General features: G+C 35.1%; 4 protein-coding genes across 4 annotated transcripts; all 4 read left to right on the forward strand.

Annotated features, from left to right (window-relative positions):
- Window positions 1–308: 308 nt before the first annotated feature.
- LOC113495178 (zonadhesin-like) lies at window positions 309–10,867 on the forward strand. The gene is made up of 7 exons (XM_026873787.1): window positions 309–615; window positions 917–1,108; window positions 1,409–1,608; window positions 9,044–9,143; window positions 9,508–9,696; window positions 10,223–10,414; window positions 10,692–10,867. Exons 1-7 carry the CDS (start codon window positions 543–545, stop codon window positions 10,784–10,786), a joined length of 1,041 nt encoding a protein of 346 aa, XP_026729588.1. The 5' UTR covers window positions 309–542; the 3' UTR covers window positions 10,787–10,867.
- A 170-nt stretch (window positions 10,868–11,037) lies between these two features.
- On the forward strand, window positions 11,038–13,418 carry LOC113495109 (von Willebrand factor-like). Its single transcript, XM_026873704.1, has 4 exons — window positions 11,038–11,369; window positions 11,841–12,029; window positions 12,513–12,710; window positions 13,274–13,418. Exons 1-4 carry the CDS (start codon window positions 11,294–11,296, stop codon window positions 13,324–13,326), a joined length of 516 nt encoding a protein of 171 aa, XP_026729505.1. The 5' UTR covers window positions 11,038–11,293; the 3' UTR covers window positions 13,327–13,418.
- A 2,208-nt stretch (window positions 13,419–15,626) lies between these two features.
- LOC113495111 (SCO-spondin-like) lies at window positions 15,627–17,164 on the forward strand. The gene is made up of 4 exons (XM_026873705.1): window positions 15,627–15,952; window positions 16,430–16,615; window positions 16,771–16,974; window positions 17,051–17,164. Exons 1-4 carry the CDS (start codon window positions 15,859–15,861, stop codon window positions 17,068–17,070), a joined length of 504 nt encoding a protein of 167 aa, XP_026729506.1. The 5' UTR covers window positions 15,627–15,858; the 3' UTR covers window positions 17,071–17,164.
- An 815-nt stretch (window positions 17,165–17,979) lies between these two features.
- Window positions 17,980–19,871, forward strand: LOC113495112 (SCO-spondin-like). Its single transcript, XM_026873706.1, has 4 exons — window positions 17,980–18,133; window positions 18,650–18,838; window positions 19,223–19,426; window positions 19,702–19,871. Exons 1-4 carry the CDS (start codon window positions 18,061–18,063, stop codon window positions 19,734–19,736), a joined length of 501 nt encoding a protein of 166 aa, XP_026729507.1. The 5' UTR covers window positions 17,980–18,060; the 3' UTR covers window positions 19,737–19,871.
- The last annotated feature ends 2,608 nt before the right edge of the window (window positions 19,872–22,479 follow it).

A 22,479-nucleotide genomic window follows, 5' to 3' on the forward strand; every position in this document is an offset into this window, starting at 1 on the left:
ACCCGATATTTACTATTTACGAAACAGTAAAAGGCAAAGGACAAATCAACCATCGACGACACAAAAATAACAAACGTGACATTGGCAATGACGAGGTGCTTCCCCTGACTTCACGAATACAACAAATAAGTTATTTAAAAACAGCGTCATACAAAGTTCAAAACAGGTTTCTGTCTAACTAGTTAAAAGAATTTACTCACCAAACAACATAAGCAAATGACCTATTTTTAATGTTTTTTTCCCAATTTGGATTTGTACTGTGTATAATTATTTCGAGCTTGGATTTTTTGTTAAATTTATTGCTAACCGAAAAAATACCTTCCAATATCCTTATTTATTTCCTCTCAATTTTAGAGGTTTTTCCGTCCTGGTTACACATTTAATGTATTCAAAGTTTATGTGCAGTCCTAATTATATTCCTTCATGGAATATAATAGAAGCACAAAACAAGATTTCGCGCCTTAAGCTTCAGGTGCGCTAACCAAGTGGCTATGAATTTAAAGTTGAACTAAATCATTGTCAGTTCATTTCAAGCCGTCAACATGATAAGGTTATTCTTCATTTTGTTTTGCTGTCACATTGCGCTGTGTCGTAATTTCTTTGAATATGATGAAGGTAAGTGATCTTTATACTATTCGCGTATTAGCGTACAGTGAGTATATGTCCCCCAAAATTTACTAAAGCATTATAATGGGTCACATGTGTGACACTACACAATTAGTTACTTATGGTTGGAACCTCTTTATTATAACTTTACATACGATGTTATTTTTATATTGAATACGTCATGCAACGCATTCAGCTTCTGTTAACACTAATAACAGCTTTAGTTTTCTACAATGCTGATGAGTAAAACGAATAATCTTCCGGGATCTAAGAAAGTTATGTTAAAGACGGGTTTTTTTTTTCTTTTTAGCCCCGCTGAACTGTAGGCCAGACGAAGAGGTCCAGTGCTTACAATGCCCGGGAGAAAAAACTTGCAGACGACCTGGCGATCCAGGGATAGCATGTCCAGCCTGGATTAATGCACCATGTTACAGACAATGTGCTTGCAAGGACGGCCGCTTGAGAAACCGGGACGGTTCGTGTATTACTGATGAAGAATGTGGTGAGTGTTTTGAACTATATGGACAGCCGAGGGACATGTATGATTCTATCACGTCCATTGCCAATATGTAGGTACGACGTGTTGCGGGTTCAATCCCCAGGTATAACAAATTCCTGTGTTTTGCGTTTATAATTTTAAGTTCGATCGAAGTTAAAAAGCGTTGACTTTAAATAATTCAAGGATAAAAAGTTCTAAGACAAATGTTTAGCATCATGGATCCTTTTTTAAGCAAGCATGGTATAAAAATGACCGACTTATTAACAGGTCAAAGTTACCTTATAACGGTTCCTTCTTTTTCAGATAGCCTGAAGTGTCCAGGTGCACACGAGAACCTAGAATGCCATGGCATCTGTGATAACGCGTGCGAAACAATACACAGACAGAATAAGACAAACTGTCCGTCAACACCGTATCGTTGTATAAAACAATGCTACTGCGAAGATGGATACGCGAGAGACGAACAAAATAATTGTATTCCTATTGAACAATGCGGTACGTCTTAAGAAAATCGGTATATCCAGTAACTTTTGTACAGAATATCCACAATATATCATTTTTATATTAAAAGACACTTTATAAAAGTTACCCTTCAAACTCATCTCACAGTTAGATATTCACCGACGGCAATAACTAAAGCATAGTTTTCCACTTGTTTTTATTTTGTAACAGTTTACTCGCAAGTATTTATCGGGATAACACGACTAGTTTCGAACCCAACCGGTGTCCTTTATTAGTATCCGAGGCAACAGATGCGACACGACGGACAGTCGAGTCACTTTTTGGTAATTTGCGAAACTAGTCGGGTGACTCCAATAAAAGAGCAAACCGTTATTGTATAAATAAATAATCGTCCACCACATGACATTTTTTTTAATTAACGCTTGACTTGTGACCCATTTCTCATGCCTTAAAGCAATTAACCAGTGATGACGCTGGTAAACAAAAGGGGAAGTACTTGGGTATTTCAAAATTAGGTAGGCTTACATTAAATTTGCATGGAAAAACATACATATATGTAAATCCTTATAATAAGGCGAATTAAACTGTAACCGATGGGGCAAATCTATGTTCTAAATCTATGTTTATTAAAGTTGTAGTTATGAACATGTTGCAAAGAAACTAACAAAGCAATGATGCAATGTGTACGTATTATTAGTCATCATAGTCTCGTGATTAATGTACACGGATGGAAAAAAATAGCTCCGCGTGTTTTTTCCAATGATATGCTATGTACATATGAGGTTTTGTATATTTTTTACCACTGACATTTGAAAAACAACGATACCTATAGTCCGATTTTAATTTGAGGCAGTAAAATGACAATTGCAACTGTCATGTATACAAAAAAGGGTGACCCGCTACAATAGTGATGTTTGGAAATCTTACTACGACGATGACATTTAGTCATGCTTTATTTTATTATGTATCAAAAATTACTATTTCTATTAATTGAGCTTTTATAATTGTAAGTTGATATTAAATTTGTTTTTCATCCAACCACTGCATAATGTTTGAATTCATCCAGTTTGGTGTTGGATGCGCTCGACTTTTCTTGCATGGTAAGGTGCTTCATCTTATACCAGCACCGCATTTGGCTTTAATTTTATAAATTTAAATTAATATTTTTTTTACATTTAAAAACAGTCACCGTGCATAATATTATCTTTTGACTAATTGTCGTAAATATATTTTTTTATACAGAGCTAATTTGATATCTGAATAAAAAAATGTAAGCTCGACTAACTTTTGATTGTAATAAGTCGATTCTAACACATCACTATTTATTTGGAATTAAAAACCTGCCACACTGGAAATGTCATTTTACTGCCTCGAATTAAAAATCGGACTATAGTGAAATTAGTGCAATAAACATATTCCACAATTTCGTATTTTCACTTTAACCTCAATATAAGTTACTCTGCTTTGTTATGAGGCCTTTGTCTCTTTACGGTGAAAAGAAGAGAGAAAGACATTCTAAGGTCATTAATATCCAAGGAAGACACATAGTGACGTAACGCTGACCTAAACTGTCACGAGCTTTTTTGTTCTAGCTGACGTCACTATAACGAGGTAGTCTACGGGAAAACCCCTTGTCATAATACCGGTATTATAATAATACGAAACTTAAAATAAGGTTTTCTCGTCACGTCACTCATAAAAATGAACTATTTTCAAACGTTTTTGGCTAGTTACTTTTTGAACATTTATTATTAACTGAGACCTTAAGTGAAAGACATGTATCAGAAAATGCAGAGGAGGTCACCCTTTAGCCTGATAACTCGAATTCAACGCGGAAGCCCAGGTGTTGTGGCACAATTTTGGGGAGGCCTATGTCCAAGCAGTGGAGAGCGTTAGACTGAGATGATTGACTGAATTAAATCCCTGACCTATGTAACAATAAAAGCAAGATAACAATAACAGTATCTAGTATCCATCCTTGTTGAAAGTTAACAAGATTTGTGCGTGTCAACAAGACTCGGAGTATGTGCTATAAAAGACTGGTAATGGGTATTTACAACGTACGTTCAGGCCTACGTTCAGCAGTGGACGGCGATAGGCTGAGATGATGATGATGATGAATGGGTATTTACAACAGTATTGATGACACAAATAGCGGGAACAGAAAAGTACCTGGTATATAAGTCGCGTCTGAACTGTCATGAATCTGTTTGATTCCGTAGCATTACTTTAATCAACATTCACAGTCTTTGTTAAAACGAAATAGATAATGACTATGTTCTTTAACGTAAGATTTTTTGACAATATGCTTTGTATTTCACTTACCACATTACGTTAGAAGCTCTTAACTAAGCATCCTCGGCTAAATGATAATATATTATTTTATTTCAATACATTTTTCTGTTCGAGTTTGTAACTTTAATACAGAAATGTCACTGAATTCTTTTATCGCACACCTGAAGACATCTTTCTTTTTCTTTTATGGGACCAGACCCATCATCGTCATTGCCCATCATTGCAAGTCCTGTAAACCAGGATCGACAATGATAACCAACGAAAACCGCCTTGCAATTCAGTTCAGTTAGTCCCAGGGAAGCGATTTACTGTCCTGGAACCCAGGTCGAAATCAATAAGAAATAGTAAATAGGAAGAGTAGGCAAGAATATTTAAAGAAATATTTTCTGGCTCAAGCAAAACATTTTAAAATTTAGTTTATAATTTTATTTTATAAAATTGTTATTATTAGTGTCCCATTCGTTGTGTCCCAAAGGCATGGAAACCAATAAACTTGAATTTGTACGAAGCTCCTTCAGTAGAAAAGATAAAACCATTTTTCATTCCAAATGTTGCGAATTGAGTAAATAACGTGAATATGAAAATGAACGTATTTTGATAGAAAATTGCCTAAATGAAGATGTATGTCAAGGATGTGTTTTTGTAAGATAATTATTGTTTTTTACCTTTAAGCTGTCAAAAAGGTAAGTACTTGCCATTTCATATTGGTTCTGCTTATAGTCATAATATCTCTTTGTATGAATCGGGATTTATTTATAGAAACTAGTTTTTGACTAACATAGCATAACATTTGCAGTAAAATACAATGGAGAAAATTAAACCTTAGTCACGACTTCTGGCTTAACGTACCACGTCTTCAACGTCTCTTTTAACTACGGCTTAGTTGGAAGGGACTGAAGACCGGCGGAATCAAGACACGTCTTTTAAAAATGTAAATGGAAAAATACATTCCAAATTCCAATGATGCTATAGTTTTATACTATAACATCATTGCCAAATTCTATTTGAGTAAATCAATAAGCACAATACTACAGCTGTTTGATTTAAACCAAACAACATGAGTAATGGGCTCGACGACCTTAATAAGGAATTTTTATACAATGAACTGCCAAACTTAATAAACGATTAACAAACAAACTTATATTAAACAAACTACCTTTTATTATTAACTTATTTTATCAACTGTGCGATTCGGTATCCATGTGATACGCGTATAAATTATACGCTTATCACATGGAACCCTGAAAAACAGTATAAAATAAAGAGGAAATTAATTTACCTTATCAGAGCGAAGAGAGTCGTCAACATGTTCAAATACTTTATATTATTGACACTATGTGTGAGCCTGTGCGTAAGCCAGTCAATTGGTAAGTACAAAATACTTTCTAACATTTAATTGTATCCGTTTTTTGATATTTTTCTCTGATCCAAACTTATTTCAGTATAAGCCTCCTGCTACTCCCAGGGTGCCTACCATGTGTATGAATGATTACAACGCATTGCCATACACCGACACAAAAAGGCGGATGACGTGGTACGGCGGTTCAGGTTAAAGGTAAAAGTCTGACACTACCCATTTCCACCCCCGAGGGAGTGGATGTCCAAGAGGATTCTCCCGCCTTACAAAAAAAAATGGGTACCTACCACCTCTCAAAGTATGACCTTGTTACCTTTTTTTTGGATAGGATTCCTCTTGGTAGTGTATAACTCTGACTAAACCAAAGCCGCCGTACTATATAATCCGCATTTTATTGTCATGTACATGGTAATGCGTTGCAATTCTTCATACACTTCTTTGCTACCATAATCACAAGTCCTTATTTGAGAATTAATAGTTGATATCTACAATTCTTCGTGCATTATCTTGCCACCATAATCATAAGTCTCTATTTGAGAATGAATAGTTTATAACTAAAATAGAATTTTAGTTTAGCAGCAAAAGAACGAAAGCCAAAAGACACCACCAAAACAAAAGGGTGGGCCAAGCCAGAAAATTATCTGAATACACGAAAGGGCTGACTGAATGAATAATAATTTTATAAATACCTTTTATTAGGTTCATGGAGTATTTCTTCAGTGTCGAGAGCATAATCTGGGGATAGTAGTGCCAGCGTTGCACCGACTAAAAGTCCCCTAACCCATTCATGCCTTTAACGGAACAGGCATAAATCGCTCGCGCATGTTCCGTACGACGCTAGTGATGTACCCTAAGTAGTCGATCAACAGAGCTAATAAGCAAAGCAATCAATTCAGCATGTCGTCGTAACTCCATTCAACAAACATAAAATTTCGTTTTCCAGAATGTACAAGACCCAATGAACATTATGCATGTGGAAGCGCCTGTCAAACAACATGTCAGAATTTAGGAGAGGTTTGCCCTATAGTAAATATTCGGTGCAACGATGCGTGCTTCTGTGATGAGGGACACGCAAGAGACGGCGCTGGAACTTGCATCCCTATATCACAATGTTGTAAGTATTTACTATTTATTTTAGCTTAGAAGATCACCTTTTTTGGCCTTATTCAAGAGTGACTGTTACTTTTTGTGGTACCGTATATAATTTTCGTATTGCGGGATATTTTTTTATAAACAAAAAGGCAAAAATACGCCAAGGCTCAGAACAAGCATTTGTGAATCAAATACTTGTCAGGTATTGAACCAGCGATACACCGCCACAGTGGATTTGGCGTGGTGACCCATACACCGTGGCTAACCATGCAGTGCTTGTCTCCATAGCACTCTTGAGGACCACACTAAACTATGTGACTTTTAAGGTTGCGGGCATATGTTTATTTGTATGTGTTTCTTAAATAAAAATTCCATTTTCTTTATTTCATGTAGCTTAATATGAATATGCATTATTCTTTTATTTTCAGAGATTTAACAACTTGAAGAAAACAAACGAAGCATATTGAAATATGACATCAAGTGACACAATTTCTATTTCTATTTCGGTTCGTTTTAATTAGTAAATGTATTAAATAAATTAACGTTATCGTAATTTGTTTGTTTTTCTTATTGTGCTAGAATAAGTTATCGTGAATTTTCGTTTATATAGTAACGTTATTTGCGTACGAAATACGTAGATTCATTGGCCTAGCCTTTTCCCAACTATGTTGAGGTCGGCTACCAGTCTAACCGGTTTCAGCTGAGTACCAGTGTTTTACAAGGAGCGACTGCCTATCTGACCTCCTCAACCCAGTTACCTGGGCAACACGGTACCCCTTGGTTAGACTGGTTGTCAGACTTTTCAAGCTTCTGACTACCTGTAACGACTATCAAAGATTATTAAATGATGTAACGGTTTACTCACGCGTATTTATCGGGGTAGCCCGACTAGTTTCGGACCCAACCGGAGTCCTTAATCATGAGCAGACGCGGCGGGATCGCGAGTCGAACTTCGAGTTCGACTCGCGATCCCGATAAATACGCGTGAGTAAACCGTTACATCATTTAATAATGATTCAGTCTCACGATAGTTATTATAAAGACTATCAAAGATGTAGGAATAACAGCCGGGACCCACAATTTAACGTGCCTTCCGAAACACGGAGGAACTCGCTATGACACAGATGGTCACCCATCTACGGAACAACCGCGTCAAGCATAGCTTAACCTGTGAGCGTTTCACTTATGCGGTTATAGCTTAGCCACGAGCTCCTCACGAACGAAATACGAAGATATGGCAACAATAATAATTTCGAAGAAAAAATTTCTCGAAATTCGATGGATAGTTCCGCCATAAGTCATTACGATGCAATAAACAACAAAAAAATCGTTCAATTACCTCGATAGCTTAGCTGAAAAAGGGACTAGCAGGAGTCGCAAGTTCGAATCCAGCAAGCCAGTTTTTTTTTTTACCCTGTTAATTTGCATTGAACACACTCTTAGATCATCGTCAATTTGAGCGATCAATTTTCATTTTCATAAAAGTTGATCAATATCTTATTCTGCATAAAACACATGGTAACAACATGGCCTTGAAATGGAGAATCAAAACAACTAGCTTTAATAGCAAAATAATAATCTGTTTATTACAAGATGTATGGTCAAGAGATATGGTTATTAATTTTATTTCCTGTTGTAAGTTGCTCGATCATTGGAGTTGATATATCAATGACTAGCTGTTGCCCGCGACTTCATCCTCGTGGTTAGAAGATTTAGAACCGTTTTCGCAGTGCACGCAACGAAAGCCCTCAAAGATGAATAATTTTCCCTGTTTTTTCCACATTTTCCATTGTATCTTGCTCCTTTTAGTCGCAGCGAGATGTTATATAGCTTATAGATCCTTGATAAATGGTATATGCAACAAAAAATGAATTTTTAGATTTGAACCAGGAGTTCCTGAGATAAGCGCGTTCAAACAAACAAACAAACTCTTTAGCTTTATATTTTAGTATAGTATATAGAAGTATAGATTAGTATAAATTTGCAAAAACGTATATTGTTAAAAGCTTGTATACATTGACTTTAAATATAAATGTACATATGTATGTAGCTAATTTAACTAACCGCAGATTGGTATTCCTTTGTTAAGGTAGGTACTTACGCAACCGTTTAAACGTGTTTTGTTTTTAAACAATTAAAACGGACTTTGTTTACGTTACTTCATTACTGAATAAAAAGGAGGAGTAAAAAGAGTTGTTCAACTCAATTTTGATTTTATTATTTATTTTTTGTAATTCTTTCGAACTTTCGAACCCGAAATTGCCTACAAATATTGATATGGCAAAACAACGTTTGCTGGAGCAACTTCTAATAATAAATGTCTTACAGTATATTAACAGTAAACAAATAAACATTGTTAAATAGCATCATAACACAAGTCCTTTAAATTAATATTAAAGTTTTCTAAGTGTCTGGTATAAGGCATGACAGGTATAAGGGGAACCACCTAAAACTGGATCCTGGCATTGAGAAATATACCTTCATACTCATATGTTAAAGCCTAAATTATATTGTAATTGTGATTGTAATACACAAACATGAGCACAGAAATAATTACATTTTTACAAATAATTCGCGAGTAATCTCTACTATTTCCCTTTTGGGTCCGTCACGTGAATTGAGAAGAGATGAGACTTTACGCCGTGTATAATATGTAGACCCTCTAGATGAATTTCACTTTGTCGATGACCGTGTTTGTCAGAGTCCCCGTATATATTGAGCGATGAGATTAGGCTTTTATTAGTCCGCGGGAAGCAGTCAAGATGTTCAGGCTACTCATAGTTTTATTTGCCGGTCACATGGTGATGTGCCGTCAGCTAATGACAGACTCAGGCAAGTGTCAAAAAAAAAGCATATCAACAATTTAAACATAACGTGTTTTAGATAACCGCGTGATTATTATTTAAATTGTTTCCTGTTCCGTTGCTTGAATATGCTTTTTTTATGTGTTTGTACCTCATATTATAGAGCACATACATCATCTATAAACGACACTTTAAAAAATTATATCAGACTGCCACCTTTTTCGTATATTTTTTTGTATGTGATTTTGATGTATTATAAAAAGTATTCTTTTATTTTTTACCATAACACACTCAAGGCATAAAATATTTTATCTCTGCCTTTTATCGATACGTAAGCAAGAAAATAGATACTGAAGATTTACTAGAAATTAAGTGTTTACTACTGTTTCCAGGACCAGAAAAATGTAAACCCGATGAAGTGTTCCAGTGCATCCAGAAATGCCCTGGAGAAATTACCTGCAGAAATCGTGACGTTGAAAAAGAATGCCCAGATGTCATCGAGGGCTGTGTTCCTAAATGTGTCTGCAAGGAAGGTCTCTTCAGAGCTGATGATGGCAGCTGTTATGATAAGGAGCAATGCGGTGAGACGTCTGAAAATTAAAGTCTTGATGATTTGACATTTTCATCTAAGTTAATTTTATAAATATATTTTTGGGTGAATAGATTACGATTCTTAAAATAATAGCTTCCTGGTTATCCAATGGGTTGATGGGCTTGGTATATAGCGACGTTTCACGGTTTCGATCCCCAGGTAGATTAAACGTTTGTGTGATCCACTAATGTTTGACCCGAGTCTTGAAGTCTTTGTGCAAGTGAGTTGAATGTTTGTGAAACCCTCGCGATATAGGGATAAAATTCCTTAAAACCGGAGTCGTTAAAACAAAACAAATGCTAGACAATAATGTTATTTTTTTTTAAATCAGGTCTAGCAATTAAACTTCTTTTGTTGTACAAGTTATAATACCTTTCAGTCAGTGACCTGGCCCTAGACTACATAAGCTTATTGCGATAATTAATTTGCAGCTTAGTCTTCGCTGATGTACTTTCTTATACTATACGATTCAATTTACAAATTAAACTAGGTACTATAAACATATTTAATTCCAGACAATACGCTTTGTCCTTCCGAAAACGAATTCTACGATTGTGGCTATAATTGTGACAACGTCTGCGGCTGGTCAGAACAAAACAGGACGAACTGCCCGAATACGGAAAACACAAAATGCAGACCAAGATGTTACTGTAACGATGGATTTGCAAGAAACCTCTATGGAACCTGTATTCCTGTTGAAGAATGTGGTATGTATGACAAAAACATATGTATAGGTCCAATCGTGTTGATGGAGCTATTTTGTTTGAACCCCGACCGGTTATCGGTAATCAAAGTCATGACGTCATTTTCTTCAGCTTCCCTTTTTTAATGCACGATAATGGCTACGATTTTTCTGTTTTGTCCTGCAAAATTTAAATTGTTCAAATTACATTCAAGGAAACTTACGCGTAGAAACCAGTAAAATTATTTTACGTATTGCATTGCACTTTGTAATTTTTTTACGTTTTTTTTTTTGCTGTTCAGAAGCGGATCTGGAACATCGTCGCAATCGGGACCCGAACCTACCGCCTTGTTGCAAAATATCGTACGGATTTCCACTCGACTTCGAAAATAATTAAATGATTTATTGATTTTCGATTCATAATGATTTTATAAGTATGATTCACCCTGTTTGTTTGTGTGAATAAAGAAATTTATATGAAAAAAAAACTTTGTTGAACGGCTTTTATTGCTTTAATTTAATTTAATTAAAGACAATTTTTGAGTTCATGGTCAAATAGGATAATGAGTTTTTTAACGTACATTTTAAAATGATAATTAGTTCTAAATTTTAAAATTAGCTTTATTTGTTTTCTGTTCAACAATTAATTTTGAGTGGCTTTCAAAGTCAACAGACAGTTTATGGGACAAATCTGAACAGGATGAAGAAGTACTTTAAATTAGTACGTCATTAATACGCCAGCATTAGTTCGTGTTAGATGTAGAAGATCTTGAGATTATAATAACAAGACGGTCAAGATAGCCATCTCCAGTACAAAAACAACTCAAAAGGCAACTGAACAGGTAAACAGTATATAAATTAAGACGTAAGAATATAATACGTCAGTACGTGCGGTGACTTAAAGATGAAAATATTATTATTAGTGGTTCTATTTTCCTGTTCGACGGCGATGTGTCGCCGAGTAAACGGATTTGACGCAGGCAAGTATATATATTCTAATATTTGTTCTTTAAACAGGTATAGCATGTGTTAGTGCGTTGTAAAGACACTGAAACGGTTCTATTAATTATTTTAATGTAGAAAACCTTGGTTATTTCTAATAGAAACTTGAAAAGTATTGAATTGCGAAAAGCACGTGAAAATTATTGGGACCACATTTTAAGTAACATGTGGTCCCAATAATTTTCACTGATGATGTTTTTTTTTGATACTGAAAACTTGTTTTTCTCCTCTTTTTCATACCTATTTAACATTTTTCTTGACGCGAATGTATTGCTTAAGTGTGGAAACTGTTTTGGATTATGTGTTGTCTAGTATGGCTGTAATTGTTTAAATATAATTTCAATTTCAATTCAGATTTAGGTAATTAATTGCAAAAAGCAAAAAAACGAAATACAATCAAACGGATCACTCCATTGTTCTTGGAGATAAAGTAACAGTTTTTTTTATAGAATCGGCTAATTGTACTTCGGATGAAGAATTCAAATATCTGGAACCATGTCCGGGAGAGGTTAACTGTGGGAGCCTCAATGCTGCCGTAGCATGCCCCGCAGTCGTACAACACGCTGTACCACAATGTGTTTGCAAGGAAGGCCTCCACAGAGGCTATGATAATCGTTGTTATACTAAAGAACGATGTGGTAGGTTAACACACTGATAATCATTTCACACTGTTAATACCCAATATTCCATAGGGTACTATACTAATATTATGTAACACCTTTTCAACACATGGATCGCTTTATTGCATACCATGTAGGGCACTGGCAATGTAGAAGAAAGGAGGATGCTAAAGCTTCTTATATGTGTTGCTTTTGTAGAATCGTGATACCTACGTGCCGTGCAGTGCTTCGTCACGTTGTCATACTATCACGATGATAAGAGGATCACACTAGTTTCTCAAAGTTCTAGCTGATGAACCCTAATAAACGCCCATGCTCCTAACTATCATACTTCGTCTTTGTTCACCCAATCACATTTTTTTTGTAACAAAGCCATTCATACTGCTCAGACACAATCAAGCCTCGATCGAAAAAAAGCTATTCAAATTCGTGGGGGATTCAGAGAAAATAGTATCCTGAAGAAATAATCCTTTAGATTTTTTGCCCTTTCAAATGTTTCAGACGAATTACTGTGTCCTGGCGGCAATCAGTTCTTCGAATGTGGCGACGTATGTGATAATGTCTGCACTATGTTGGACAAACAGAACAGGACCAACTGTCCGGAGTCAGTGTATACTTATCTCTGTCTACCACAATGTTACTGCAACGATGGATACGCGAGAGACTATAAACAAAATTGTATTCCCATTGAAAACTGTGGTATGTATGATTATAATCAACTTACATTTAATAATTTATTTTTTATATTAGTTTTGAAAATTGTAAATTTTATTAAATAACCTAACAAACGTTGTTTTTCACATTATAAAAAATAAAAAAAACAATCAATTTCGTCCAAAAAATCCAGTTGACTTAGGGGTATGAAAAATAGATGTTAGTCGATTCTCAGACCTACTGAATACGCATATAAAATTTGGTAAAAATCGGTAAAGCCGTTTCGGAGGAGTACGGTAACTAACATCGTGACACGGGAATTTTATATATTAGAGAAGATTCTAATTAACTGCTGCTCCATAAAATTACTTAAGTATTTATAGGATCTTAAAAAGTTATATTATTATTTTTATATGCCGTAATGGTAAAACATGACTGTGTTCAAACCCACCTATGTAATATTTGACATGCATTTATGTACATGCATACTCATGTTTGGTACAAATAAATTGATTGATTGATTAAATAAAAGTGAGATTGGGGTGTGGAGTGGTGACTCCTAAAAATGATGGAAACATTCAAAAGCCTAATTTAATTTTTTGTTGCAGACTCGCTAGGCGACAGAGTTATGAGTGAACTACTTGACAATATAACTAGATGATACATACATTGGCAATATTTGCTAGCTATTTTCCCCTCTCGAGTTCCTTGAGAGGGGAAAATAGAAATCTAAATAAAATGTTTTATTTATCAGAGACTGTTTTATTTCTTACCTACTCGTATATTAAAAATAGTAAGTAATACTAATCATTAAATGCGATATTCTTCTGAACGCAATCGTTAGCGTTTTCTATTACATACATTTCGTTTCATCATCATCATCATCATCATAATCCTATGGACAAAGGACTCTCCCATAGCTCTGAGCTCTCCAATGAGCGCGGTCTTCACCTCCCGTCCTCAAAATCCTGCCCAGTATCTTACCCACAAACATAAAGATAGCTTTTTATATGATGAGTATTCTGCAATACAAGAAAAACACCTCCTTAGAGTTGCAGAACACTATAAATATAAATTGAGACTATATCTTGATTAGTCTGCGTTGAGTGGTCAAGATGTCAAGGTTACTCTCCGTTCTGGTTATTACTTGCTACGCTGTTATGTGCCACGGTTTATTTGGATATGATGGTAAATATTCCTTTTATGACTTCCTTAAATAGGATCTGTTTAAACAGACCAAACTCGTGTTTTCAATACTGTTTTTGTTCATGAAAATAAACAACTTTCATAAAAGGAAAAATTATATCGTTTGAGCTTCTTTTATAAAATTGTCATGAGCTGTTCTATATATTGTATGTAGAGGACTTTTTTTTGGGAACACACCATCTGGAGAAAATTAAAAGAAAAAAGAATGACATAGTGAAAACGCCTAACAAGTTGTCAATATTAAAGTTACAAAACTACCTAAAATAAAACCTTTTGATTTTAATGTTACGAATACTTACATTTTTTTTTTAAAATCACCCAATTTCTTTTCTTGTTTTAGAATTTCTCAGTAACCAGTAAACCAGTACATGTAACAGCTGATTATCTATGTCCCCCTATATGTCTTTGCAAGTTTGGTACCGTGAGAGCTAATGACGGGATTACTTGTGTTTCAAATGAAGAATGTGGTAAGTAACTTTTGAGAATATTTATTTTAAAGACTTCCACATTTTATTGAGGGGGACAAAATCGCGGCTTGTCGCGCATATTAGCTTATAGCCACTTGACTATTCGTGCTGTCTGAATATGGATGATGACTGGGTATAAAAATAAAAAATATCATTAGTCCCTCAGTTAGATAATTGAAAAGTATGAGACGCGTATTTTTTCCTTTTTCAGAAAAACTATTATTGACAAAGATTAACTGCTTTAAAGTTCAGGAGAGGGGGCTTGTGACGTAACGATAGAGTAAAATTTATACTCAATCGTGACGTCACGCGTAAGTATCATTCACTGTAATTTGGTCAATTTATGTTTGCGGGACAAAATAAAAAATACGTATCCATTATTATGCAAAAAACTACAAGACGTCCGTCTTGTAAATTTAGCAAAAAAAAATTGCCATCATCCCTATTATAAAGACTCAAATTATTTGGTGGGCGAAAGTGGGTCCTGACCAATCCAATGTATTATGACCCTCAAAAAGTTCAACTTAGTAGCAGAATTTGAATGAATGGCTTTTGATTTCATTGATTTTTGAGAAATTTACTGATTTTTTTCTGCCTGGTAAAAGGATTCGAAAAGAACACAAACTATTTAGACAAATCGAAGTAACCAATATTAAATGTTACAGATAAACTGAAGTGTCCAGGTACTAACGAGCATTTTGAATGTAGCTTCGAGTGTGATGCACTAGACGGACAGAAAATCTGTACTATAGAGCATTGGACCTGTAAGAAAGGATGTTACTGTGATGAGGGCTTCGCAAGAGATGGTGACTAAAACTGTATTCCAATAGACAACTGTGGTACTTATTAAGATTGGTTGAAGCCGCCCATTAAATAAGGAAAAAACAATAATCAAGTCAATATAAATACAGAATAATAGTTAATCAATTTTTGGAAGAACCAATTAATATAACATAAAAAAATGAATCTTGAGGTTCATGTCAGACTTTGTTTCAGTATTCAGGTCTAAAAAATCCTTATAGAACCCATACGATGGGTGATAAAAGACAATCTACAAGCGGTAATTGTATTTAAAGTATTCCATTTCCTTTCTAGCTGAACCTAGCCGCACCACACTGAGTCTTGAATAATTGTCTTGATAGCATCTGGTAAAGGTCCGATGAATGTAGATGTATCACTCAAAAATTGACAAAAAAAGGAAGAATATAGGTACTCAAATTAAACAATAAACTGAATTGTTTTATTAAAAAATTAACACTTTTTTTCAACAATCCAATGGGGACCAAGTCGCGGGTATAGCTAACCGTACAGTTATACCTAAAAATATTCAAGAAATTCTGAACTAGATGATCTAACCTAAAGTTATAAATCGATATGTATTTCCGAACGCACAATTTTTGTTGTTTATAACTCTTAAGTGATAACAAACGAAACGCAAAGCAAATAAGTAATTTACACAAACGGCTGACATTTGGTTTATACGAACATCAGTACAAGTTAAGCCTACAATAAAGCCCACGATGTTAAAGTTGTTCATAGTTTTGATTTCCTGTTGCACGGTTATGTGTGCTAAAATATTTCATTTTAATCTTCATAAAGAAGAACGGTTCGATGGTAAGTATTAAGAGAATTAACTTTTTCTGCCCTTAATGCCTTTGATATATCAGGAATTTATAAAAGTAAATGCTTAATAACATAATTAAAAACTTTTGATTTGGTTTTTTAATTAAGTAAATGCTTGTTTAAAGAATGTGTTCAAAATCATTGTTTTTTCTGTCAATTAGCCAAGTTTGCCAAGCCATTTACATTGTTACATTAATGACTCAGATGCATGGTTTCAAAATGTCAATCCTGTAGGGAAGAAGAGACAAGAAGCTCCATAAGTTATTCTTTTAAAAATGACTATAAATAATATACAGTATAAATAAATATATTCTCCTCTCTTATCTGTATTTTTGATCGTTTGATCATGGGACGCACCAATTTTAATAAGGTAAAAAATCGGAAACCAAAATAGAGACCATCTAATTGAAATACACTCAATTAACGTTACAAAAATCTTAACGTTTCAATATATCATTGCCCACCTAGGTATGAACTGCAAATCTGACGAAGTAGCCAAGCGGATATACCCGTGCCCAGGAGAACGTAATTGCAATGATCGTTACAACCCACGACTATGTCTTGCATCCATCCAACGCTCCTATCCTGCATGTGTCTGCAAGGATGGACTCTTGAGAGCTGAAGATGGTAGCTGTTATACTAACGAACAATGTGGTGAGTATTTACTTATATCTGTGCTTGTACAGGGTGCGTTTTAAGAGGAATTATATTATAGTGCACTGACTTGCGAATGGCATCTCGCTTCCACAACGGCAATCTCCTACGAGTACGAAAAGGACAAAGGAACATCTATTTCCCTTTTGTTCCAGATAAGTGGAAGTGTCCAGGTGATCACGAACACTACGAATGTGCCAGTGAATGTGACAACGTGTGCGCCACACTGGACAGACAGAACAAGACCAACTGCCCAATAAGAAAATATGACAATTTTGACATTTGTTCACCAAGATGTTACTGTGACGACGGGTACGCAAGAGATGATAAAGGCAACTGTATTCCTATTGAAGACTGCGGTATGATGGAACATTACTAAGCATTAAACTTTTTCGAACATGTCTTCGAAAAATAACACTTTATTTTTGTTTGCAGACAAGCTTCGCACTCCATAAACTGGGATGAAGATACTACGGAAAAGTGACAATGGGATATTATTACTGAAATTATTAAATTTGGTTTTAAACAAATATAAATAGTTCGCAACCGTTTACTTTTACTTATTACTTGATGTATGTACATTAAGCACGAGGTATATTACCGGTAATCTATTAAGTTCAATGAGGTTGGAAGTATAGATAACCTCTTTATAGATACCGCATATGATTGTTTTTTTGTAAATTCGACAAACTATGAGGAAAACACGGGAATAAAAAGTGCAATATAATCGGTTGATTCGTAGTGCAAATAAAGTAAATGTCGGCTTATAACCCACTAACTAACAGTGTCCTATACAACAAACTTATGCTCCTTATATTTGAAAGGCACTAATTTAACGACTACGTATATAACTAGCTAATACCCGTGACATGTGGGAATCGTTTGTAGGTCCTTCAAACCAATTTAAATACAGAACAAAAAGGAAAAAAAAGTTACATAAATTATATTTTTGGTATGGAATTTTACTTGAAAACCATATAACTGGCGATGGAAACACACAAAACTCAATAATATTCACTACTAGTCTCTATAAATTTAACTCAAATCTATAGGCAAAATGTCCAGAATATTAAGATGGACTTTCCTGATTTACAGAACAAATTTCATTATATCCATTATCCAAATGATGCAACCGTACTCCTTAATCGTAATAAATTGAAAACTAGTCATGTAACCCCGATGCTTTTTTCAATAGTAAGTCATCCCACTTAAGTCACTTCAAGAATTTCTAACCTAAGCAAATAAGTCCAACTTTATTACCGTTTTTTTTTTCTTCTACTTGTCGGGGAACTACACAATAATCTTATTTCAATCACAGCATATGTTGTTTACATTTTTTCTTCGACAATACAAAAAGAGGTTTTACACGTCAAAACAAATAATAATCTTTAGTATAAATACAGAGATGAGACTGTGTTTTTATCAGTACGCATTGTGTGGTCAAGATGTTAAGGTTGTTAATCGTTCTAGTTTCTTGTTCCACTGCGATGAGTCGTCAGGTAGATAAATACGATGCTGGCAAGTATTAGAAAATTGTATTTATTTTGCATGAAATATTTGCATTTATTATTGCAATTTGCATAAAAAGTATACATAAAAAGTAAGCTCTACGCTGTGTATTGCGACATCACTCTCTCCCAGAATTGAAACAGATTTTTGTTTAAAAGGTTGGAAGTTATTTCGGGTACCTTCATATATGCCTGTTTCTCAAGCAATTACATAAAATAACCTACAGAACAATATTAACATTCATATATTCCCACGTTTTTAAGCAGTTACTTTCTTGTATATTTGTTTGTTTGTCGTTCCTGTTGGATTTTAGTAACTCGATTTTGAGGCGCTTTCCAATAAGCTAGCAGGCTGAAATTTTCAGGATGGCTTCAAATCCGACGAGGTCACTCCTTTCAAATTAAATCAGTCCAGCCAATAAAATTGTTAATTTTCATTTTAATTAACTTACTCATTGCAATTTGCAATTTGCATGGGACTTAGCGTGGGTATTCAGATTTTTTATTTTCTCCCGTTTTGATACAGAGTCGGCTAACTGTAGACCAGATGAAGAATACGAGTGGATATACCCGTGCCCCGGTGAAGAGACATGTATAACTCGTGACGACAGGTTATTATGTTTAGAAGATATTCAGTATAAAGTGCCACACTGTATCTGCAAAGAAGGCCTTTACAGAGCTGAAAACGGTAGCTGTTATAATAGTGAACAATGTGGTGAGTATATACAGATATTGGTTAGAGTACAGTGTGCGTTTAAAGTGGGATTTGTTGGTAATGCGAAAGTGAGACAGCGGACTGAACTGGTTATAGTAGTGTCTTGCTTGTACAATGCTGTAAGAAATAACAACTGTTTTAAAAGTTCATGGTAGCGATGCCGACGCTTGGTGGTGGAAATTGAATAATTTAAAGAATACGAAAGTAATATTATGTAATTTTCCGCGATCCGAAGCAAGATGGCGATAGAAGATACCAGTAGTAATCATACGAAATTAAGAAACAAAAACAACAACCTCTTTAGTGCTTTTTTTCATTAGCATAGTTTGATATGTATTACTATATCGAATCAGATGAAAGGATACATTTTATGTTTGTTTTCAGACAAATGGAAATGTCCAGGCGATCACGAGCACTTCGAATGTGCCAGTGAATGTGACAACGTGTGCGCCACACTGGACAGACAGAACAAGACCAACTGCCCAATTAGGAGATATGTACATTTTGACATTTGTTCAATAAGATGTTACTGTGACGACGGATACGCGAGAGATGATAAAGGCAACTGTATTCCTATTGAAGACTGCGGTATGTTGAAAACTTACTAAGCCTTAAGACTGAATAGGAAAAAATTAATTTGAAAGTGAAAACATACAATTGTTTCCACCAAGTAGGCGTCTAAAAAAAATCTTGATAAATTATTCCCTGCATGAAAAAAACTTGTAACACGGGGGCCCCCATTCCCTTGTTGCCTCGGGGCCCCTGGGCCCCGAGATCCGGCCCTGCTAGCTAGACTATCATTGAGGTTTTCGCATCAATAGGCATTTCGACATTATAAATGTTTATAAAAAATCTCTTTTCAGGTAATCACACTACTACTGAAGAAAGTAATTTATAAAGATCGTGTCAAAACAGGCCAAACGAAAGAGATCAATTATTGCTGTGGAGACCGACAGCCAACAACGGTCGAAATGATGTCAAAGTTTTTCACCGTTTTTATTTTATAGAATAAACTCTCAATTCATAAATCTGCTTTAATAGTTTTATTACATAACTAAGCGACTTCTAATATGCTAGACCATTCATAAATGCGCTTATAAAACAAAACAGTACCTATTCTGTTACATGACCTATGGTAAGTACGTCATCAGTTAGACCAAAGATAAAGTACTTCCCCTAGTACCGCATACTGTTTCATCATTTTCCTCTTTCTCATGATACACGAAAAACGTAACTGTGGATGTAGTATTAAACATACATACTCGTAAATGTACAGAGTAGGCCAGTCCCACACTTGACGGAGCATAGTTATATTAAGAGACCATAAAATTAATAAACTATGATGAAGATATTGTACAAAATTGCTGTCAATATTGTTGGGTGTCAATATTGGCGGGCATAGCTAGCCTTATAATATTCTTTTATAGTAGGACACTGAATCGATACTTAAAACAAATGACGCATGTCTGTTTTATTACTGAAAAACAGTATAAAAAGGAGGAGAAACTTCGTTTATATGAGAATAGTTCGAATTGTCGTCATGTGTAGGACATTAGTCGTGGTTATTTCTTGTTTGTGGCTTGTCACCGCTCTGCCAGGCAAACCGACAAGTAAGTGTTTACTAGTTACCAATGATCGGCTAAACGATTTTTTGATGGGCAATTTAAACGGAATAAAATATGATTTATATCTAGATTTTTCCTAATATGTTTCGAAAAGAAGCAATGTTAAATTCCTGAATCCAACAAATATTATAAACGTAAAAGTTTGTTTGGATGGATGAATGTGTGTTCTTTTTCTCTAAACTACTGGATGGTTTTGGACGAAATTTATGTCCCCGTGGGATCATTTCGATTTGGCCCCTGGCAACAGCTACTCACAAACATTTTTTTCAGATGGGTCTCCGTGTAGATCGGACGAAGTATATCGATGTGAAATGCCTTGCCCCGGCGAAAAGACTTGCAAGACCCGTGACGAAACCATATACTGTCCAGATGTGATCGAAGATTGTAGCAACCGCTGTGTTTGCAAAGACGGCTTGCTCAGAAGCAATGATGGACGCTGCATCACTGATGAGCAGTGTGGTATGTAGACTCGAATAGATAAACAGCTGTTTGCAAGGATTATCAAGTATATTGCATATCGAAATTTTATTAGCCGAGTGTATTATTTTGAGTTTCTGAAAGGGTGTTGTTATTTGTCTCAAAAACTTATAATAATATACCCTAGTCAAAATCCCGGTCTTCATATCTTTTTCAATTCATGTGCGTATTACCGAGTAATTAATTAATGCTAAAATACTCGAACCGAGTTGCTAAAATAGGAAGACATCGCATGGCTGACATTGTAGTGTCGGGCCTTACAGTACCGGGATCTATAAGGCGTTGCCCGATATTTGATAGCCTAAGAACAAGCAATTTATTTGTATGGCAACGAGAAAGAAAATTCGCGTAGTTTAAAAGCTGGGAAAATGAATGCCAAGAATTCTTCTATGATGCGCCCAATTGACCGAACGAAATCTTAGAGAACGTTCTTAAATCTCTGGCAAGGTACAAAGTAATGCGGAGATTCACACGTTAATCATCCAAAAAATTGCTCTAATTTACTTCTCCACCTTTACAGATAAATTAAAGTGTCCAGGTGATCATGAACACTTCGAATGTGCCAGTGAATGTGACAACGTGTGCGCCACACTGGACAGACAGAAAAAGACCAACTGCCCAATACCCTCTGCTTACATTTGCACATCAATGTGCTATTGCAATGATGGATATGCAAGGAACGATCAAGGGAAATGTGTCCTTATTAAAAATTGTTTTATTTAAATATATGCCATAACGGGACGACTTTAGGTATATGAGAAGATAGAGTTATGATTAAGGGTCGCCAAAATAAAACATACAGTAAGAATATATTTTGTGTTTTTTTTTTTCATTCATTTCACTTGCAGTTTAACTAATATAATATAGTGATAGGTCTAATAGGTACTTAAATGGTTAATCTTCGAATCCTGCTCCCGATGCTGTGCCAACCTTTATATATGAATAAGTATTTATTAGGACGTCCTCAGGCACGGTGGAGTGATGACTTGACCAAGACGGCTGGCAGGAGCTGGATGCGAGAAGCCGAAAATCGATCTCAGTGGCGTGCACTTGGAGAGGCCTATGTCCAGCAGTGGACTGCGATAGGCTGATGATGAAGTGTTTAAAAGCTTGATAAAAAAATATAGCTAAGAAAATTAACTGTAAAAAGGATGTTATGCACCGAAGGAATCTAAAAGTTACGACCATGCAGGTTTATTACTCTCTATATATTATTACGAAATTGTTTACTGTAAACGTAATTAGATTTTGAACGTAAACGTTTAATTAAATTATTCTTAAACAAGTGATAAAGTGTACAAATATTTGAAATGGCCACCACTAACGACGCTTGTTGATTAAAGTAAACAAATTCAGATAAAATTTTAGTAAGAGACAAACTAATCGATAAAGCCTGAGTCAGACTCGCAACACTCAGGGTTCCGTACAAGTATGCTAAAGAAAAAACAAATCTGCAAAATCTGTCGTCGTGGTTAAAGAAATGTTGTTCGATGCTGATGGCATCATCTTTAAGGTGTCTACAAGAAATACCTGGTGATA

Source organism: Trichoplusia ni, chromosome 6, assembly GCF_003590095.1.
Source record: "Trichoplusia ni isolate ovarian cell line Hi5 chromosome 6, tn1, whole genome shotgun sequence".
In the NCBI taxonomy this organism is placed as follows: domain Eukaryota; kingdom Metazoa; phylum Arthropoda; class Insecta; order Lepidoptera; family Noctuidae; genus Trichoplusia; species Trichoplusia ni.

Bases quoted from the DNA above. Each gene is read 5' to 3' on its own strand.
- LOC113495178 (XM_026873787.1), top strand. From the start codon at position 543: ATGATAAGGTTATTCTTCATTTTGTTTTGCTGTCACATTGCGCTGTGT. The intron at 1,109-1,408 runs GTGAGTGTTTTG...CTTCTTTTTCAG, and splicing joins TATTACTGATGAAGAATGTG to ATAGCCTGAAGTGTCCAGGT. The intron at 9,144-9,507 runs GCAAGTGTCAAA...TACTGTTTCCAG, and splicing joins TCAGCTAATGACAGACTCAG to GACCAGAAAAATGTAAACCC.
- LOC113495109 (XM_026873704.1), top strand. From the start codon at position 11,294: ATGAAAATATTATTATTAGTGGTTCTATTTTCCTGTTCGACGGCGATG. The intron at 12,030-12,512 runs GTAGGTTAACAC...CAAATGTTTCAG, and splicing joins TTATACTAAAGAACGATGTG to ACGAATTACTGTGTCCTGGC. The intron at 12,711-13,273 runs GTATGTATGATT...TTTTTGTTGCAG, and splicing joins TATTCCCATTGAAAACTGTG to ACTCGCTAGGCGACAGAGTT.
- LOC113495111 (XM_026873705.1), top strand. From the start codon at position 15,859: ATGTTAAAGTTGTTCATAGTTTTGATTTCCTGTTGCACGGTTATGTGT. The intron at 15,953-16,429 runs GTAAGTATTAAG...TTGCCCACCTAG, and splicing joins TAAAGAAGAACGGTTCGATG to GTATGAACTGCAAATCTGAC. The intron at 16,975-17,050 runs GTATGATGGAAC...TTTTGTTTGCAG, and splicing joins TATTCCTATTGAAGACTGCG to ACAAGCTTCGCACTCCATAA.
- LOC113495112 (XM_026873706.1), top strand. From the start codon at position 18,061: ATGTTAAGGTTGTTAATCGTTCTAGTTTCTTGTTCCACTGCGATGAGT. The intron at 18,839-19,222 runs GTGAGTATATAC...GTTTGTTTTCAG, and splicing joins TTATAATAGTGAACAATGTG to ACAAATGGAAATGTCCAGGC. The intron at 19,427-19,701 runs GTATGTTGAAAA...ATCTCTTTTCAG, and splicing joins TATTCCTATTGAAGACTGCG to GTAATCACACTACTACTGAA.